At 42.5% G+C, this 21,550-nt stretch overlaps 1 protein-coding gene across 1 annotated transcript; it reads left to right on the top strand.

Moving 5' to 3' along the window:
- Nucleotides 1-5,789: 5,789 nt before the first annotated feature.
- On the top strand, nucleotides 5,790-13,953 carry slc52a3-1 (solute carrier family 52 member 3-1). Its single transcript, XM_033628110.2, has 4 exons — nucleotides 5,790-6,063; nucleotides 8,547-9,630; nucleotides 11,896-12,019; nucleotides 12,235-13,953. Exons 2-4 carry the CDS (start codon nucleotides 8,624-8,626, stop codon nucleotides 12,445-12,447), a joined length of 1,344 nt encoding a protein of 447 aa, XP_033484001.2. The 5' UTR covers nucleotides 5,790-6,063; nucleotides 8,547-8,623; the 3' UTR covers nucleotides 12,448-13,953.
- The last annotated feature ends 7,597 nt before the right edge of the window (nucleotides 13,954-21,550 follow it).

The following is a 21,550-nucleotide window of genomic DNA, read 5'->3' as shown; positions in this document are numbered from 1 at the left end:
ATATAACTAAGTTTACTCAAGTACAGTGCTCAAACTCATTGTGCGAGGTACTGGTACTTTACCTGTGTGTCTTCATTTTATAATGCTTTGTACTTCTACTGCATTTTGAAAGCCAATATTGCACTACTGTACCACAACTACAGCAAATCATTTTTAAATTGTACAAAACATCCTTTGTTGACCAGATTTCATCCAGTCTATTTTTAAAATAGTTAACTGAATTAGCCTGCACTACATCCTCTGAAGGCTTGTACCATGATTTTACAGCTCAAAGTGTGAACATGTTTTTTCCCTTTCCAGAGAAACAGCTTAGTGGGAATCACTATAAGGAGTTCCCTCTTAAATCATACCTATTATTCCAACTTTGCAGATTTACATTATCAGCTCAATCTTTATCAGCTGCAATATTAAAGGGATGAACACATCCATACATCAATAATAATAACTCAGTAATTTAAAATATTCTGAAATGAACCATTCTGCATAATGAGTACATTCCCTTCTGGCACAAGTATATGTTAACTCTTTTGTTCTTTTACTTAAGTAAAAATTTTGAATGCAGGATTTTTACTTGTGACAGATAATTCTACACTGTGGTATTGCAACTTATACTTACTGTAAAACTTCAATTAATAGTCCAGGCTATTATTTGCTTAAATCACTGAAATCAACAGGCCTATATATGGGACAGGTCTTTAATTCCTTTCACTCAAAACTGTTGCTAAGCAAAGATGGAAAATACAATCAAATTTATGAAAAACCTATTTGATTGTTTTGATCTGAGGACCCTTACGGACTCAAGGATTATGAATAAATTACAGGGTAATCAGGAATAAACACACAATTTGAGGTCGTCAACAACCTGGTTTTATACATCGGAAGAACTTCTATTTAAAAAAAATGAACTGCTTGGCAACCAGACCAGGTGTCTAATTGAGACGGATGTAATTTGTCAAAACTTGCAGCCACATTGTGCTTGTAAAAGGGTCTGGGTGTTTAATTGGGACCAGGCTGTTATATCTCAGTCACTGTTACTAAACCTCAGAAAGATGATCAATGATTAATCAATAGCACTGATACTGAAATGGATTTTGCAAAGTGCTTAATGATTGAGGATAAAACAAAAAGAGCAATCAGTCCACTGATCCTCAAGGTGTTGTAGCAAAATTGGGTCTTTTCCATACGAGGTCACTTTCCACCAAGACTTTGATTTTGAATATATATCTATTTCACATCCAAAGAAATGGATTTTATATTTGAACAGAGGCACTCTGCCCTTTTTCTCATGTGTTTTAACCTAGATTAAAAATTGGTCATGGTGGAGGAGCAGCTGTTGTGGTTTTTACTACCCTGCGACAGATTTTGGTTGTATTAATGTACTGTCTATGTTACATATACACTCACCGGCCATTTTATTAGGTACACCAGCTAATCAGCCAATCACATGGCAGCAACTCAATGCATTTAGGCACGTAGACATGGTCAAGACGACCTGCTGCAGTTCAAACTGAGCATCAGAATGAGGAAGAAAGGCGATTTAAGTGACTTTGAACGTGGCATGGTTTTTGGTGCCAGATGGGCTGGTCTGTCACAAACTGCTGATCTACTGGGATTTTCACACACAACCATCTCTAGGGTTTACAGAGGATGGTCCCAAAAAGAGAAAATATCCAGTGAGCAGCAGTCCTCTGTGTGAAAATGCCTTGTTGATGCCAGAGGTCAGAGGAGAATGGCCAGACTGGTTCAAGATGATAGAAAGGCAACAGTAACTCAAATAACCACTGGTTACAACCAAGGTCTGCAGAAGACCATCTCTGAACCAACAACACGTCCAACCTTGAAGCAGATGGGCTACAGCAGCAGAAGACCACACCAGGTGCCACTCCTGTCAGCTAACAACAGGAAACTGAGGCTACAGTTCACACAGGCTCACCAAAACTGGACAATAGAAGATTGGAAAAACGTCTGGTTGCCTGGTCTGATGAGTCTGGATTTCTGCTGCCACATTCAGATGGTAGGGTCAGAATTTGGTGCAAACAACATGAAATGCCTTGTATCAACGGTTCAGGCTGCTGGTGGTGTAATGGTGTGGGGGATATTTTCTTGGCACACTTTGGGCCCCTTAGTACCAACTGAGCATGGTTTAAACACCACAGCCTACCTGAGTATTGTTGCTGACAGTGTCCATCCCTTTATGACCACAGTGTACCCATCTTCTGATGGCTACTTCCAGCACCATGCCACAAAGCTCAGATCATCTCAAACTGGCTTCTTGAACATGACAATGAGTTCACTGTACTCCAATGGCCTCCACAGTCACCAGATCTCAATCCAATAGAGCACCTTTGGGATGTGGTGGAACAGGAGATTCACACCATGTGATGCTAACATGTCAATATGGACCACAATCTCTGAGGAATGTTTCTAGCACCTTGTTGAATCTATGACACCAAGAATTAAGGAAGATCTGAAGGCAAAAGAAGTCCAACCTGGTACTAGCTAGGTGTACCTAATAAAGTGTTCTGTGATAGTGTAGTAAATGTGCGTTTTAGGCATTTTATTGTGTGTGTGTGTGTGTTCATTTTCCGTAACTGCTTATCCTGTTAGGGGCTGGAGCCTATCCCAGCTGACATTGGGCAAGAGGTGGAGTACACCCTGGACAGGTTGTCCTTTTAAATTATTTTATAGCCTTCTGACTGCCCATTTGTGAAGCTCTTTTTAATCTGATTCTGATAAATGCAATATGAATTTTATTATATTATTGCAGTGTTAAATGTCACTGACGTGCTGACTTTATAACATGAGCACTCTCCTGTAGATACACCCAACTGAAGTCTTCTTTGAGGTTTACCTAAAGTTGTAAAAGTCCAAAGGCTAGAAAACTGGTTATGTGGTGAAAAAAAACAATGTTTATGTGTATGCCTGAAGCTCAATTAAAGTGACAAGCAGAACTGAGAACAAGTTCGAGCAGCGAGGAAAAGAACAGGTAGACATTAGCACCTGTCTCCCTGACCAGATAATGAGCACAAAAAAACACCGTATCGTGCAAAAGGTTGACAACAATGTTAGATTTCATGACATTTCCACATGTCGCAGGTGTAACTAATAACATTAATAATGAATGCATTCCAGCGAGGTAAGGCTGTTATGGACTCATGTTCATGCTGGTTTACTGTGACATTTACTGGGATACAGAGCCATTGTTATTACTTAAACCTGTGCTTCTCCAGCTATGACAACTCAAAATAATATGAATATATATAGTGGTACATAGGGAAAGGTTTATCTATATTAATAACATTAAACATGACTCCATGTCCCAGACTGAAAGATCTCATACTGCACGAACTGACATGATCTTTTTTCTTTTCTTTTGTTTTTTACAGACATCCATGTTCAGCCGAGGATGAATCCTATGACTTGGTGATTCCACTGACTTTTCCTGTTGCACCACTATGTGGCTTTTAAAGGAAATGTCTCAATAACTATGGGATGGGTTGGCCCAGACCTCTATGTTCCCCTCTGGATGCATTGTACAAGGCCTAGTATTCATTAAATTTACTACAGACATTTTAAGACTTTTTAATGACCCGTGAACGTATGAACTTTGGTGATAGCTTAACTTCTGTATTTGTGCCGTCATCAGATTGAAATTTAAATCAGTCCAACACTTTGTTTAATGATTAAATACCTGCAAAACTAAACACAATCCCACCTGCCTCAGCTGTACTTTGTTTTATGCTAATTAGCAAATTTTAGTAGGCCAACAGGCTAAACTAATATTTTCAACATGCTAAACATTATTTGCTAAACATCAACATGTGAGTGTTGCCACTATGAGCACACTGACATTGACATGTGTCTCACAGTAAAGTGAAGCCTCACAGAGCCACGAGCATGGCCGCAGACTTACAAAATAGGCAGTATAAATAATGGACGTAGCCATGTGACAACACCGACTGGTTTGTGGACTGCTGTTTTAAGGCCTCGAGTTCGGAATTTCAGCTTTGGAGCTGTGGAGGAGCAAGGGATGGATCTGACTCACAGACTGTGGTGACGCCTCGCAGACAGCCTGTCACTCAAGCGGCCCCGCCCTTAAAGATGCCTAACTTCGGGCCTTAATAAAATGTAAACAGGTGAGTTATAAAAGAATTAACCTCCTGTATACCTGTCATGAATTTTGTAATTAGCTCCAGAGACCAAAACTGTTTTTTTGGACCAGGCTGTAAACATGTTTATTTATGCTGTAAAGTTGGGCATTTTAACATGGGGGTCTGTGGGGATTTAATCCGTGTTGGAGCCAGCCTAAAGTGGCCGTGGGATGAACTGCAGTTTATGGCACTTTTGAATTGGCTTCATTACTCAGCCTTGGAGGCTGACCCTTGACTTATGGTCTTGTTTTTTTTTAAAGATATTTTTTGGGGCATTTTTAGCCTTTAATGGACAGCAAAGGGCCACAGGCTGGAGTGGCCGCTGCGGCAACAGCCTTGTACATGGGTCACCTGCTCTACCACTAAGCCACCAATGCCCTGACTCATGGTCTTGTTTAGTTAAATGGGCTTCACTGCACAAGTTGTATAACTTTGTAGTATATTTTTAATAGTGTTGTTTCTTTGTGTTGACATGCTGAGGGACGACAGATGTGAATTAGATTAAAGCTAAAATCTGGTATGGTGTATCAAATGGGTGACGTTTATGTTTTAAAGGTCCAGTGTGTAAGATTTAGGAGGATTTATAAGCATCTAGCGGTGATGAGGACTGCAGATTGTAACCAGCTGAAACTTCGCCTAGTTAAAATTCCTTCAAGGATCATTGTTCAAGAGAGTTTCACCGGGAGCCAAATTATCTGCAGAGGTCTCCTCCTCTTAAAACAAATGGACCAGGTGATTTAAACCAGTAAAACCACTGAATAAAGCAGTTTCACGTTATAAATCAGTCTCTCTCCAACGCTCTTTGGGCCGCTACCCATGCACCTGCTAATGTGTGCTAACATTTTTCTCTTATAACTTCAGATCCAGACATTTAGGAGGTTTTGAACAGGAGCTGAATCATCCAGAGAGGTCTCCTCCTCTCCAAACAAACGGACCAGGTGATTTAAACCAGTAAAAACACTGAATAAAGCAGTTTCACATTGAAAAATAAGTATTTTTCTGACACTGCTCGCCATGGAGGGATTGCTTACCACAGTGGATGAAGCAAAACTCAATGGCCTTACCTAGAACCAGTGTTCGGTTTGTCCATTTTGGGCTACTGTAGAAACACAGCAATGCAACATGGCAATCTCTATAGATAAGGACCCTCTCCATATATTTAGTGTCATTCTAAGGTTACAAAAACACAATGATTCATATTTTTGGGTGATTACACAGTAAAGAAAACATATTTATTGTATTACATTACATTTCTGCCAATACATCCCCATAAATCCTACACACTGGAGCTTTAAACTGTACATGTTACCTTTTAAATAAAAAGAAATAAATGAAGTAAGTATCAACTAACATGACATAAGTTTGAGGTATGTGGTAAACTGTAAGTGCACTCTTTACCTTGTGACACTGTGAAACTGTACTATGAATAGAAATGAAGAAGAGTCTACTTCCCTTTGCAATTGTCTGTTGCACAAGACTGCAAACCTCCCACTGACTGTCTTATGTGTTCAAGATCTAAGCTCTGTGCCTCAGTGTCAGGTCCCACAGGAGGCCAGCAGGGGGCGCTGCAGGCTTACACAGTCAATAACAACTACTACAGCACATTTTATTATCCTGCTGGGGCAGGAAAATGTATGACAGATAAGATGTCATGGGCACGTCAAAGGGCTTCAGCACTGACTTGACCTAATTAAGAGGTGGGTGCAGTGAGGAAAGCTCAGTGAATACAGACACTGCCCTCTGTTATCCATTGGGGCTGATCAACAGCTGGAGTGGACTCTGACCTACCCAGAAGCCCCATGTGATTCTCATCAGTGTGTGCATGTAAGAACAGCCGAAGGAGGCCTGTCGCTAACCTCTATATAAGATGACAGCAAGTCATATCCAACGCCTCCAGGGACTGACGGAACTTGTAAGTACATTTCTGTGTCTTATTTGCTCGTGGGATCAGCAGTGAGTGTTTGGTTGACTCTGTATTTTATTCTAAAACATGAGAATCTTTACAAAGACCACACTCTCCTTCCATTATCTTAAGTGATTCCATTATTTAAAGGCATGACTCTGTTTTTCTCAGAAGCCTTTGAGACACAAAGGCCACCGTGGAAATATCACGTGATCATTTGCACATTTTCTGACTATTTTTGTACATCACCATGAGATCAGTGTGAAAGCCACATGGGTGCCAAGAGACAGCGCGTGCGGGACCATATGGTTTGTCGGATTCCTCCACAACGTGTGAAAGGGGATGTGAAAATTGTATCAGCTGCTTGAGACATGAGTAGCGTACTGTGGGTGTGAACTAAAATGATATTGCTGCTAGTTTCTGTCAGGAGAGACTTGGTTTCCCACCGGCTTTATCTGTGTAGAAAGACTCTTGTCCTTGACTTGCTTTGTTACATTAATGCACATGAGGCTGTAATAGTTTACTGATAATGATGCAGTAACTCAACTGGCCTCAGCTGACATTTGCTCTCATGAATTATCAGGGATATTTATGTTATGTCACCTTATGCTACCTTACAGTCGAACTTCACTACATGTCCGAGGGAAATAATTAAATTTCTACTATGTAACCACATTTATTTGGCATTTTGTTTGTTCTTAGTTGTCCTGGGCAACCTCAGTGGACAATAGGCCTTTTCACATCAGACATGTTGACTTGTCTTCATAGGAAAAGAACATGTGACTTACAACATTAAGGCTCTGTATTCCCAGTAAGTCAACACAGTGTGACAGTGAGCCAGCATACACAATACCAGCTAAATGAAATTCAGCCATCATTGGTTTGATTATTTACACCCGTGCTTTTCCTTCTGTGACAAGTCAAAGTGTGTCCTGTGAAAACGACATGTTGGCTGACAGCAGAGGGTCGTCAGCTGATTCAGCTCAGCTGGGCCCTTGGGCTATATAAACTGGCCCATGCTCAGGCTTCTCCCTTCCCACAGCTGCCATCTATTCTTCATCACTTTCTTTTGCACCTTCAACATCTCCACAGCACACATGCTGTCATGGCGAACAATGCTGAATTCTGCACCCAATAGCTCACTTTAACTCAATTTTACTTTTCATAAGCTAAAAAGAAAATAAGTGTGGGACTCCTGGTCACCTAACATTAAAATAACTGTATTTATATGTGATCAGAGAGCAGGTAAATTGGCAGTTTTAACAGTAGAGCTTTATAGGTAAATAATGTGCAACACAACTCCCCTCTGTCAGGTAACAACCCAGTCGCCAGAAAAAAATGCCTAGGAAAATGCTTTGTTTTGTTGTAAAATACCTGGTTTTGGGGGTGCAATCCCTGCTGGAAAAGCAGAAATGCCTCAGTAAATATTACTGCTTTTCATGGCTCTATGCCCACTGGAAACAAAGCAAGAGGTACCCACATTTGGTGCCTAAAAAGTCGCTGGAAAAACAGCAATGACTCGCCTCACCAAATCACAACTAGTTTGTTGTGTGTTGAACAGTGGTCTGCAGTGGTCATGCCATCAGGATGATATGGAGAAAATCAAATATTGCGATATGTTTGACCAAATACCTTGATACTGATATTGTGACAGCACTGTAGGGTTGACTATTGGTGTGTTCACAAAGCATTTACACAATGAGATTTTTGAGATTAACCATCAGTAATATGGATATAATGATTAAGTGGGTTAAGGCAAATAATAGAACAGCTAGAACAGTCTAGTAAGGTCAGAATATTACATCACATTACTGTATTGTGCCCTTTAAAACCATAAAAAGACACTGGTCATTGGTCAGCGGTCGCAGGTTCGATTCTGGCTTGCAACCCTTTGCTGCATGTCATCCCCCTACTATCTCTCTGTCTCCCCATTCCACACTGTCCTGTCAATTAAAGGCAAAAATCACCAAAAATAATCTTAAAAAAAAAAAAGTATGTGTTTAGTTGCATGGTAATCATACTGGTAGTTTTGGTTTATTTGGAAAATTTTTAAGACCTCTATCTCTGAGATTTCTGCCTTCAATACAATGCATGAGAATATTTGTTTTTGGTCAAAATCTGCCTGCCAAAATTAAAACCAAACTTTTCGGCACGGCAAGATGCCACCCGATGTAAGCGCGGATTAACCCTTTTATTAATCTAATTTACAAGACATTTCTTGAACTGGTAGGGTAGGCCCCGGGGCAGACCCAGAACACGCTGGAGGGATTACATATCTCATCTGGCCTGGGAACACCCCAAGAGGAGCTGGAAAGGGTTGGTGGGGAGAGGGACGTCCAGGGTGCTTTGCTTGGCTTGCCGCCCCCACAACCTGTCCCCGAATAAGCGGATGAAAATGATTGGATGGGTGGATTTCTTTTAAGACCTAATAACTTCTTATTTTGGAATAATACATAACGGCAAAAATTTGTATTCTTGACTTTTTGTTCTAGGTATGACACACAGCAGACGTGGGACCATTTGGGGAGGCAGCTTCTTCAATTTTTTTTCGGACTGACCCGGCTGCACCATGGCTCTGCTCGTGCACATACTAGCCTGTGCCTTTGGCCTGGGCTCTTGGGTGGCAGTAAACGGTCTGTGGGTGGAGCTGCCACTCATCGTCAACGCTCTCCCAGAGGGCTGGGAGCTCCCCTCCTACCTGACAGTCATCATCCAGCTGGCCAATCTGGGACCTCTGCTGGTCACCATCATGCACAAACTGTGCCCGGGTCGTCTTAATGAACGTGTTGTCATTTACTCCATCCTCTCCATCGGCATCCTCTCCTGCATCCTGCTTGTCTTCTTGTGGGACAAGACTACAATCGTGGCCGGGGCGCCACGTAGCACTGCCTTCTTCATCATCACCTTCTTCCTCTCTCTGGTGGACTGCACCTCCTCAGTCACCTTCCTGCCTTTCATGATGCAGCTTCCAGCCAAATACATCACCACATACTTTATTGGAGAAGGGCTCAGTGGTTTCATTCCTGGCATAGTCGCTCTGGCACAAAGTGTGGGCATCTCTAAATGTGTCAACTCGTCTCAGACTGAAGGAAACCACACAGACTCAAACATGTGGTCTTTACATACAGAGTATCTTCCCCCCAACTTCTCCACAGAGGTGTTTTTCATCTTCCTAGCAGCCATGATGTGCATCAGCCTGGCTGCTTTTGTTGCACTGAACAGGCTTCCTCGGACTCTTAAGCTGTCCACTGAAAACCTTGTGCCAGACACTGTGGCATCTGTCAGCTCCGGCCTGGACAACCCTGGAGCAGAGACTGATGGAGAGGGTGTAAAATGCCAGGGTGAGGGGGCAGCCCAGAGCACGCTTCTGCTGCCCGGCCCAAAACACTCAGTGTACCAGCTGACCTTCATCTACTTTATGGTGGTGTGGGTTAATGGTGCTACCAACGGCCTGCTGCCCTCTGTGCAGACGTACTCCTGTAAGCCCTACGGAAACCTGGCCTATCACCTCTCTGCTGCTCTGGCATCAGTGGCCAATCCAGTGGCTTGCACCATTGCAATGTTCTTCCAAAACAGGTAAAAATGATTGTTGTGTAGACTGTGATTTTAAATTAAAGGATAGGTTCATAGCAGTCTGACTTAAGTAACAGTCAGATGCCCATATGTGCATTGATTTTACGTGCTGTAATCATTTCTCCTATCAATAAATACTGGCCATTAGAGATACAGATGAAAATAACTTTTTTGCCACACCTGCTGAAACTGCCACGACATACACACAGCACTACATGAGCTCCATTTCAGTGTGCCCGTGCACAGCTTAACACGTTAATGGTGAAGGCCGGGAAAACTGTTTAAATGAAGTGTTATATGTCAGCCAGCAGCAGCAACCATGTAATTCTCAGCTGATTAAACAAACAACAATGTCGGCCTACAGGGCAAAAGCCATGGTAGCTTTCCTAGTCTACAAATAATTGCCTGCATGGACAGTAACGTTCACAATCTGATTTTATGTAGTAGAAGCCTTTCTGTGCGGAGTCTGCAAGTTCTCTCCATGTCAGCGTGGGTTTTCTCCGGGTACTCCAGCTTCCTCCCACAGTCCAAAGACATGCAGGTTAATTGGTGACTCTAAATTGCCCATAGGTGTGAATGTGAGTGTGAATGGTTGTCTGTCTATATGTGTCAGCCCTGTGATAGTCTGGTGACCTGTCCAGGGTGTACTCCACCTCTCGTCCAATGTCAGCTGGGGTAGGCTCCAGCCCCCCCCCCACGACTCTCTAGAGAATAAGCGGTTACGGAAAATGAGTGAATGAATGATTTTATGTAAGCCTGAAAGACATTCATCAGTTCTGTGTCTTGTCAATCTCCCCTGACTTGTATATGTTTGTTGGGCCATATGGTCACGGTGACATAAACATCGCTCTTACTGTTGAAATTTAGCGGTGGATCTGGCAAACTGCTGGCTACGATAACTGTCAAGTGTGTAGACTCTACCTACATGACGCACCACAGGTGTACATCAGGGTGGTAATAGTGCAGACACACTGACAGTTGCCTCTAATGGCATGTGCCAGAATCTATCACAGCTTATGGAAACAACCAATCAGAGCTGACCAGCCTGTAACGCAGCTGTCAATCATGTCACTGCTCAATCAAACTTTTTAAACTAGGTGGCGCTGATTAAATATGAATAAAGATTCTGTTACTGAATTGCCTATTTCTCACCTCAGATGTTTTCTGAAATATATTTTAGTGTACTGTTTAGCTGTACAATGAGAAATGTTGAAAACAGTCGGACTGAAACAGAGCACAAAAATCCACTGAATTCACAGTCCTCATTCTGTGCAAAAATATAGTATATAGTATATATTAAGTATATATTATTAAGTTTATTTGAAGCTAACAGAGCCAAAGTGAAAGCTGAACTTCCAGGTTCTGCTCCAGAAGTAAGAAAACCTCGTTCAAAATCCCGCTGACATTTATAACGATGCTAATACCTAAAAGAAAGTAGTCAGGTTTTTTTTAAATTATCTAATATTTTTGTGGTGGGAGCCCTTCTGTGCGGAGTTTGCATGTTCTCCCCGTGTCAGCGTGAGTTCTCTCCGGGCACTCCGGCTTCCTCCCGCAGTCCAAAGACATGCAGATTGGGGACTAGGTTAATTGGTAACTCTAAATTGTCCGTAGGTGTGAATGTGAGTGTGAATGGTTGTGTGTCTCTATGTGTCAGCCCTGTGATAGTCTGGCGACCTGTCCAGGGTGTACCCTGCCTCTCGCCCAATGTCAGCTGGGATAGGCTCCAGCCCCCCCGCGATCCTCAAGAGAATGAAGCGGTTAGAAGATGAATGAATGAATGAATGAATGAATGAATATTTTTGTTTATATAACAGCAGAGACTTTGAAAAGAGAGCTTTTTGTCAGTTTTATCGATATGGATGAAACCAAGATATGATGGCCTACATGCTCGCAATGCTGTGCATGTAAATTTTCACAAGTATTTTCTGTGCACACAAATTGTTTTTTAACTTCATTAAAATCATGAAATCAAGGTTTCAGTGTCTAGTAGTAACTGCTGTAGTGGATGCTAATTTGCCTCAGAATATAGAATTAAACCTCAAGAAAACTTCACTTTTCTCAGAAAGGCCGATGAAATAAATCCTGAGTGGCAGGTTGTAATGAGTCACAGAAGCTAGTATGACAAAGACAACTCAAAAGAATGTCCTTGGCACATCGTTTATGTGGGACAATAAAAGTCAATGAAACTCTCCTTTTAAAGAGTGGTTGACTTTTATCTCTAAGTGCATTCCTTAGAAGTTACTGATAACACACCTCTGTTGTTTTTAGGTCACTGGTATTTCTTGGCATAATGACGGCATTAGGGACGGGATTTGGCAGCTATAACATGGCTATGGCAGCTTTGAGTCCATGTCCTCTGCTTCAAGGGTCAGTGCTGGGAGAGATAATCATTGTAAGTAAAACCCAACAATCCTCAGTGGCTTTATCTGGGTAATAACTGTGGCAAAGTTCAACCCCTGCTTTGCTAAAGACCTGAGTATTGAGCAACTCTGCTTACTGACTTAACCAACTCTCATATTTGGGCTGTTTTGTTTTTCAGACAATGATGTTCAACATTTCTCAGATTATCATTCAAATGAGTCAGTTTTGTTCTTGTGCTCTCAACAGGTGCTCTCGTGGCTTTTCTTCACTGGAACTCTGTCATATGTCAAAGTCATGGTGGGTGTCATCCTCAGAGACCGGAGCCACAGCGCCCTGGTCTGGTGCGGAGCCGCAGCACAGATTGGCTCGTTAGTTGGTTCGGTCACAATGTTCCCACTGGTTAACGTCTACCGGCTGTTCAAGTCGGGAGATTTCTGCACCACTAAATGTCCTTTATGACATGGAATCTGAGAACTGCAGCACCAAGGAAGCTGAACGCGCTCTCCGTTAAAGGAATAGTTTGTGCTTATTCAGTGCCTTGCAGAACGTTTGATGAATAGACTGACACCACTCTCATAGCTGTGTCTTATGCTGCAATCCATTGTACTCGGAGCTTGGAAGAAAACGACCTCCGACACAGAAAAGTTCAATGGTACGATCATTCAAGTCATCATCCAAGTTGGAAACGTCAGAGCAATGTGATGTCAGAGCAACATGGCGACACACAGTGAACCAAGCAGAATGAAATTTTCATGATTTACTTTACTACATTTAGTGTTTTATGTAATGTTTGTGTTGTGAAACGTGCTCTAACATTGTAGCTGCCATCTCCATTTCTATTCGGTTGATTTGTGCCTCACAGAAGATCATGAGTAAAACAACCGCATGCTATTGACTGTGGTGGCTCACACTATTACTGCACCTGTTTACACAATTTTGAGCTGTTGTAGGTTATTTCAACTAGCAAAGATAAGCACTTGACTTAGTTTATATGCCTTTTTTTCTTTGCTAATGGCGCTTTGGTAACTGATGTAGGCCCTCTGTAGATGCTTGTGAAGCTCAGAGACCTTACAAACAAACATCAGTTTGCTGCAGGTGTCCATGTTTTCCTGAGGAGATGCACTGGGACACGTTTAGATTGCAAGTCAGGAACACTGACTCCGTATTGTCGACTTCCGACTTGCAATGGATTGCAGCATTAAGTACGGAGCTAGAACTTAGAGTCAATTAGCTTAGCATGAAGACGTGAAGCGGGGGGTAACTGCTACAGTAGCCTAGCTTTGTTAAAAAAAAATCTGCTTACAGCCACCTCCAAAGTTCAATAATTAATCTGTTTCTCTTGTTTAATCCGTGCACAAATCAACAAGTATACATGTTGCAGTTTTAGAGGGAGTTAGTTTGGAGTGTAGTTTTTATATTTTGTTCTTTTTTGCAGATTAAACAAGACAAAACATTTTAATTTGTGAACTTTAGTGGTGCTAGTAACCAGATTTTTAAAAACACATTTTGCTAGAGCCAGGCTAGCTGTTCCTTAAATCCAGTCTCTATGCTAGAAGTCTTCCTTTGTAGTTCTTCTTAGAGTTTATCATCTTTCAGCTTTTTGTTTATAAAAGTGATGTTTTTGCATTTATTTTCTTCCATTTGAAGCTGTGATTTTTACATCATGTTTGCACTTAACTTTATCAATATGTGTGTTTAAAGTCATTTAATACACTATGATGGGAAATACTATTAATCTGTATAAATATAAGTTAAACACTGTGACACAGCTGTCATTCATTCTGATACAGTAGTTTTAGGCTAAAAGGTGCATTGTACCAATCATGAGACTGTCAACTTGTCTGCCCACTAGATGGCGCAAGCACACTTCTATACATTTAAAACCTCTCACTCCACACTCTGTAGTCCTTGAAAATGAAATATATTTATACTGTGCATGTGAAAAAATAAAACAGTTAAAATTTATGTTACACAAGTGAGCTGAACATTTAATGCTGACATTTATACACCTTTCATATGGCGCATTTCTCTTTAAATTTAAACATGCATGCAACTATTAAAAACAGGTTGTTGGTGCATTTTATCACTGTGAATATTACTTTGGACAACACAACATAGTCCTAAATATTAACATTGTAAAGTTTAAATAGTTTAATTCATAATAAATTGTTGTCAGTTTAGACTTTCTTTATTGTATTTAGGTGGACCCAGTGATGGGAGGCAGATTTACTCGGCACATGTACTTGAGTATTTCCATTTTATGTTACTTTACACTTCTACGCCACAACATTTAAGATGGAAATATTGAACTTTTTGCTCCACATACATTTATGTGACAGATAGAATTACTTTGCAGATTAAGATTTTACAGAAAAAAATCTAAAAGCATCAAAACAAGATTAGGAACCCTCCACCTCAACCAGCTACAGCAATAAAAAGCTGCTTACACATTGTTGCATCAGTTTTAAAAGCAAAGTACGACTACGTCAGTCACAGGTTCAGTCACAGACAGAGTTCTTTCACTTTTGATGCTTTCAGCACATTTTGCTGATGATATTTTGGTGGTTCTGAATGCAGGACTTATTCTTGTACTTGCTGTACTGGTACTTGACTTAAAGGTACACTATGCAGGGTTGTCAGTTACTGTTTGCAAGCACATGTCAGCGAAAGTGAAAGTAAAAGCAAACCCCAGATTCATTCTGGTTGGGTGTTTCACCTTGCTATATTTGCGTTTTTCTGGCGCTGTTCCTCTAGGATGCCTGCTGCTGAGTCTGGCACCTGGTCGCTTTCTTTTTATAAAGCCCCGACCTCACCTGAGCGCTGAGGGGATACACGCCCATAAACGTCCTGAACACTGAAAATAAGAAAACTCAGGCAGAGGGCAAAGTCTCTGCAGATAAAAACACTGTAACACACTTGTAGTGGGTCATAAGTGATGACTGGGAAGGATTACTTCTGTATGAGTCTATACATTGTTGTTTAGGAAATTGCTGCATAGTATATCTTTAAAGTAAAGGATCTGAGTAATTCCTCCACCCCTGGGTTTAACTAACATTTTGTCACCACCTGTGAAAATGGACCATTAAATAGTCCAGTGGACAGTTTCACTTTTAATTAAAGTGACCATTATATGCTAATGTTATTGTCCACTTATAGTAATTTATAGCTCACATGATGCATGTAAGTCTTGCAATGCCAGTATTCAAATAGAGTAAAATGCTCTCAGTAGTAAAGCACCACCAGATTAAGAAATCACCAACTAGTCATGGAAATGGTGATAGGAAAGAAAGAGGCAAGATAAACAGCCATGAGAAACCAGACAGATCCTATAATATGTCTGGTCCAAGCCCCCATCATCCCTATCAAAGATGCTGCTGCACATCCTCTGAGGACGATGGAGGGACGCTGGTCATCCATGGGAACCGGAGAGTGGTTTCCCATCAGCAGCTGTTCCTCCTCTCTGCCCCCTTGCCCTTCAGAAGGAGAGCGAGAGGTTCCCTGGCCGGGAGGAGGGCGGGGGGGGGGGGGGGGGCTCTAATTACTGATGCTCAGCGGGGGCCGATGGCTGTTGCTCCTGCCGCTGGTCACTTGGGAGCCTCCCTGACCCCAACACTGAGTAAAAACAAAAAGATAAGGAGAGGAAAATGGGGCCACAATTAGCCCGATGTAGCCTCCAGGGCCCAGGATCAGTGGAGGAGAAGCACAGATGGGACTTTCTCACTTGGATTTGTTGAATCTACATTGCAGCGTGTGTAAGCTGCACAGAAATCACTGCAGTCAGTTGTTGATGCAGATTTGAAGAGTGGGTTTGGAGGAAATCACCTCAAGGAATACATCAGGTTTATTATTTTTGTCTTGAAATTAAAAAAAAAAAAAAAGAGGTGATTATGGTGATTAAACTGCAAGTATTCACCTGAAGACTGCATGTAAATGCTGTCCTCCTGTTGTTACCATGGCATTGAATATGTAATCAAAGGGATTTTCTCTAAGCTTCATTAGCTAAATTCCTTGATTGGCTCAGGGCTTTTGTGTCGAGACAAAACAAAGCAGCAAAGAAAAGTGTATCATTTTCCTGCGAGCGTCAGATGGTCCCATCGCTCCTCCAGCTGGTCAGGAGGGGCTGAGGCCACCTGGATGCTGCGTCCCAGTCCTGTGAGATCCTGCAGTCTCCTCTGCCATGTGAAGACTCCACTTACTACGCCACTGAGAGGTCCATCTGCTCAGGACGACACCTCCCAAACAGCCCCCCACCCACCACCACCAACACTATCACCACTGCTCCCCCACCCACAGCTCCCCTCCCTGCAGCCAGCCACTGTGCCTCTCAGCTAAATGAGCAGCATGTCAAATGGAAGGAGGATTTACCCTTCCTTTAACGGGATAAGAGAATGAATTCACAGCACCATGATGCAATGAATGAATGAACCCACCTGCACTCCTGCTGAATCGACAGATATGTCACCTGTGTCTGACTTTGCGCAATCTTCTCGCTCTGAGGCACGAATGCAGAGCAGCATGTTAACATTTGGTCACACAAAAGGAAGGCAGTAATTTTTTTTTCTTCGTTGTTGACGGAAACAACAAAACGACGCTCAGAAAGTGTGGAAATTTGCTCGGGTGAACCCACAGGCCGACAGATTTTGGCAGCTGATGCTCAGGTGAACAGCTTGTGGGTAAACCAATTGCTGATGCATGCAGACAATTCACAGACAGGCGCAGCTCAGACAGCATCTCACAGCCTCTCTCCCATCAATTTCCACACACACCCCATCTAATAAACGCCGTCCATTTATTTGAGATTGGATGTGACAGCCCTATGTCATTTCACTATAGTGTCTCCGAGCAGACAGCGATGCACACGGGCCCACTCCTCGTTTTCTATCAGCAGGTATTGATGTTGCTTTAATGAAGTGCCTAGCACTCCACCCTAGGAAGAGACAAGTCTGTCAGCATATGTAAATGCTTCCTGCCTGTCATTGTTGTGGAGGGTTCAGCATGGGTCAGCATAGATTCCCCCTCTGGGAACCCTTTGTTCTGGGGCCCGACTGTGCCACATGAGGGGACCAATTACAGAGATGCACAGCAGGACGGGGGTGCTAACTTGTTACCCTGCTGTAGTGAGCTAATTATTACCTCCACACTGTGAGTAGCATGCAGCCGGTGCATCATGGAGGGGTAACAATAGCTAGCTTGTCTGTATACATATAGCTCCTGCACAAATGGCTTCCAGTAAATGAGAATACATTTCATTTCGGTGAATTGGTTTATATCAACGGCACCATTATCACAGTTTGGGAAAAGGTCATCCTAATTTTCGGGTCATAAATAGCTACTGAACTACTTAAATCCCAGCGGAGCTCCTTTGCATTGTCAATGCAAAGGCAATTTACAGGCTACAGACTGCCAACCACATAACCTTGATGTGGTGTCAAGAAATGATTTATGAAAATGCATCCTGTTCTGCCGGTCCCGAGCGAGACCTGGCTGGACCCGGAGTGTTGACACAAAGCCCATATGGCCGAGCAAACACACACACACACTCGCTGAATTATCATTCATATCATAACATCTCAATGGGCTTTTGTTCCCAGTTCCTGATGAGATATTGGCAGTCTGTTTCTCATCAAGGAGCGCAAGAGATCTGCCATGGTTTTCGCCGAGAAACAAAGTGTTTCAGCTGACGTGCAAAATAAAGCTTTACCCTGATGCCAGTGAGCAGAGGTGTAAGTATTTGATGAAAAGTAACGAGCAGGTCGACCTAAATGTGTAATACACCTGAGCATTAAGTACATTATCAAGAGTGTTTTGGAGAGGGAAATAATAAAGGGTATATTTTAGGAGAAAATAGCAAACACACCTCTTGATGCATATAGACGCCCTTCCTTTCTTGCTATTAGCCCCCTCCCCTTACATCCAGCCCATTCATCTCCTTCTCCCCACCCCCCAGTGACCAGTCTCGCCCAGCTGCTAGGGGCTACCAGTCCCCCTCGTGTGTGGGGCCAGTCAAGTGGAAAATGGCTGCTACCGAGAGAGCCCACTTTAGAGAGCCATCATCCTTTGAAGGGGCATGATGGCCTTTGACAGCCACAGTGTTAACATGGAGCCCACACGAACACAGCACTGCTATTATCGTGTTTACTAAAGCAAGAGGAGAGGAGAGGGGATCAAGGGGAGACCCTGTTGGTTGATGTTTGAGTCCAGGGGTAGCGGGGTGCTCGTCTGAGCCACGCCACAGTGGCATTGTGGGGAAACATGACATGGGATCACTCACAGCCAGGTGGAGATTGTGTTTCAACATGTCAGCGGAGCTTTTAGTGAACAGGTGGTGATATGATTTGTTTGTCTTGTGCTTTCTTATCTGGATACAGTCTGATTACTATTCAAACGCCTGTTTCAGTCAGACATACACCGTTTCTAACTTGACAGCAATATAAACGGGTCCCTGTGAATTTCCTGCTGGAATGTTTGTTAATGCAGCGGCTGACAGGAAATAAACAGAGACTGAAGCTGCTCCCCATGGCAACAGACCAGCAATGAAAAAGTATAGACTGAATCACCATGATGTCACACCAACAACAATCACTTCTGGGTAGACAACTGGCCACTGATTTCAATTGTGGTGATGTGTGAAATCAGCAAACTATTTCTGTTGTCATTTACAGCCATAATTGTAACATTTAAAGGTGTACAGTTAAACACGGTGGTCCAGGCTGTCTGACGTTTCTCCTTATTTTATGTACTGTAATGCTTTGCTAGCGTCCGGCAAGGAAGCTAAGCAATGTACTGCTGTGGGGCTGCAGGAAAACAATATTTCTCTGCTTTACCTTGCATGCTAACCAATACAGGCTACGGTAGACCAGCAACTGCCATTTTTTGTATCATCAGAGTACTAAAAGCCTGAAATAAACATCTACACAAAGCATTTAGCAGCAAACCCGGACGTCCGAGCTAGCACAGCCCCTGATGCTAACGCTAGCAGCAACTACGTCAAGCCACCCTCGACCAGGCATTCAAACGCAAACTGAGTCTACCTGTGACCGACTAATTAACTCCCTCGCAAAATGGATTGCAGACCAGTGTCTGTGGTAGAGGACAGGAGGACAACTGTGTCCAAAATCTAGCAGCTTTACTACGACACATCTCCTAAAATTAATTTGAATTGAAATTCTTTAAGTACTTTCACAGCTAAAATTGATGTATGCAATTAATTTAGATTAATTAATCACAGCGCATGTAATTTTTTTAATCCCTTGATTGCCCTAAAAATGACTGTTTTTGTAAACGGAGTCTGGTGGCTTTGAGAAACAGCTTCAGTTCCCCATTGGAAAGGATTGTCTGACAGCACGGTAAAGCTATGAAAATATTCTAAACATGACATACACCCAATTTGATATGGATCTTTTTTAGGTGGGCCTTTTTGTAGGTTGCTAAAAACTACACAATTGTGATGTGTGATTGAGCCTATGTGTGAATAGAGCAGGTAATTGTCCGGAGAATTCACAGCAAGCGACTGAGCGTGTTGATGACGTTTCTATCATGCAGCTTGCGCAAAACCGGAAGAAAACAAATATTGGAGGGTGAAGAAAGGTCATTTACACAGACACCACAACGAAAGTGTCTAACTGGAGAGTTAATGACATTTGGGAACTTCTGTTGGTAAGGGCTGAAGCTGAAAATGTCAGACAAATTAAAGGGACAGCAAGAGACTCTGTTGTTTACAACCAAATTACGTGTAATCAGCGTCATGTCCTGCCTCCTGCACGCTCTACCCAGGTGCCACCCCCTTGCCTAAACCAAATGGAGTATTTTCAGTTGGTGAGAGGATTCTGACACAGACAATCTCTTGTTGTGTGCCACATGTGTGAAAGAGAGAGTCCAGACAATGTACATGACTCTCCAGACATTGTCCAGACAGTTCACATGAGAAAACAGATTAGGTGACAGTGAAGAAAAACAGTAAAGTTGTGGATCCAACAGCTCAACAAACTCACTATGAAGCTCTGTAAAGCCGAGGGGAGCTGCAGATTCACCTGATAATTCTCTACAAGTTCAGCAGTACAAGCAACCCCTTCCACATTGTTATTTAATGCATTATATTAATAAAAATATAGATTATAGCCACTTTAAGTAATTATGATGGACATTATTTTGGCAGCTTTGGTGGATGCATTTCTTAACTTTGATACAAGTCAAGTTGTTTTGAGTAAGTGTTGGCCTTTTGCAGGACAAGAATACAAAATGCTGTGGTGTTTGCTCCCAGTGTTTAGAGAACCGAAACATGGTTCAGAAAAAGAGTAATGTGCTCATTAGCTGATGTAGTGTGCTCTTATCCACCTCTGACCTTATGCAATGTGCGCAGCCCAATTTATGGATGCAGGTTGGAACAGCAACAGATAAAAGCTGACACCGTTTCATCCGGCCTCGCTCTCACTGGCTCCACTCCAGCACCGGCTGACTGCTGATCTATGGCTGTAACTGGACCAAGCCGCTCTCACAGCTCCGGCACATGTTGCTGGAGGACACACGTGGAGCTCAGAGTGAGCAACAGTGATTTTAACTGCAACAAATGGTCGAGGTATGTCATTATCCAGATTTTTGGTGAAGGGATCATTACCTGCCACAGATGCCACTGTTGTTTTGTGTCTCCATTTGTCCTGAGGCGAGTGTAGCCCCGATACTTGAAAAGAGCAGGAGGTGCCATTGTGTAGATGCACACCTGATCTTAGCAATCAATTGGCAGCTCTCCCCTCACACAACTCTCTCAGGCTCTGCCTCAAGGCCGTCCATCTGTTGCTGCGAGGCTGCGGGTGAATGTGCTTGTGCACAGGTCGGCATCTATCTGAAGCTGCACGTGTGTGTTGGAAGTGGGAGGTTGCAGAAAATATGTGATTTGTGGTTTTGTGCCTGTTGACACCGCTGCTCCCAGAGGTGCAGCTCTCTCACTCTCTCTGTAGTCATGAAACCGATATTTAAAGCGGAAAGAGGTGACAAACAAATGTGGCAAGATGCTCGGTGTGTAATTAGTACAAACAGAGGTAGCATTAGAGAGCTGGGGGGGAGTTTAGATCCATACATCCTAATGAAATGAGCATATTGCGCCCTTTATCTTCCCTATAAACAGATGTAAAGATATGCATGGAGTGAAGAAACCTGAGGTAAAAAGGACAAATAGATGCAGTCCCTCTAACATACTGTAACAACAGATTTTTATTTCCTGCTGAGTCTGCATTATACTGCCGCTCATGACCACCTTATCTTCTCTGGGAACATTAAAAAAAAGGCTTCTGAGGGTGGTGTTGAATGCCTTCAGCGTTAAATACTCCTGTGTATGTGTTTGTGTTTGTGTTTGTGAGTGGAAATGCTGACTTTCTATCCAGAGTGTCTTATTTCAGTGAAATGCAATAAGAGAATCAACGCAGAGGAGCAATGTAAACGATCATGACATAAAGACTTGATGTCCTTGAACACACACATTTTAAATGGTATTTTGTCTCGTTATAGTTTTGTTTTCTTTCATAGTCATTTAAATGGGAGCAGAAACGTATCTTTTGGTTTCTGATTT

This window comes from Epinephelus lanceolatus, chromosome 8 (genome assembly GCF_041903045.1).
Source record: "Epinephelus lanceolatus isolate andai-2023 chromosome 8, ASM4190304v1, whole genome shotgun sequence".
Taxonomy (NCBI): Eukaryota; Metazoa; Chordata; class Actinopteri; order Perciformes; family Serranidae; genus Epinephelus; species Epinephelus lanceolatus.
The sequence above is the reverse complement of the archived record's forward strand: the minus strand, read 5'-3'. Positions and strand labels throughout refer to the sequence as shown.

What these genes read in the sequence shown, in the direction of transcription:
- slc52a3-1 (XM_033628110.2), top strand. Translation starts at nt 8,624, where the DNA reads ATGGCTCTGCTCGTGCACATACTAGCCTGTGCCTTTGGCCTGGGCTCT. An exon ending in GCAATGTTCTTCCAAAACAG is followed by an intron (nt 9,631 to 11,895) that starts GTAAAAATGATT and finishes TGTTGTTTTTAG; the next exon opens with GTCACTGGTATTTCTTGGCA. An exon ending in TGCTGGGAGAGATAATCATT is followed by an intron (nt 12,020 to 12,234) that starts GTAAGTAAAACC and finishes TGCTCTCAACAG; the next exon opens with GTGCTCTCGTGGCTTTTCTT.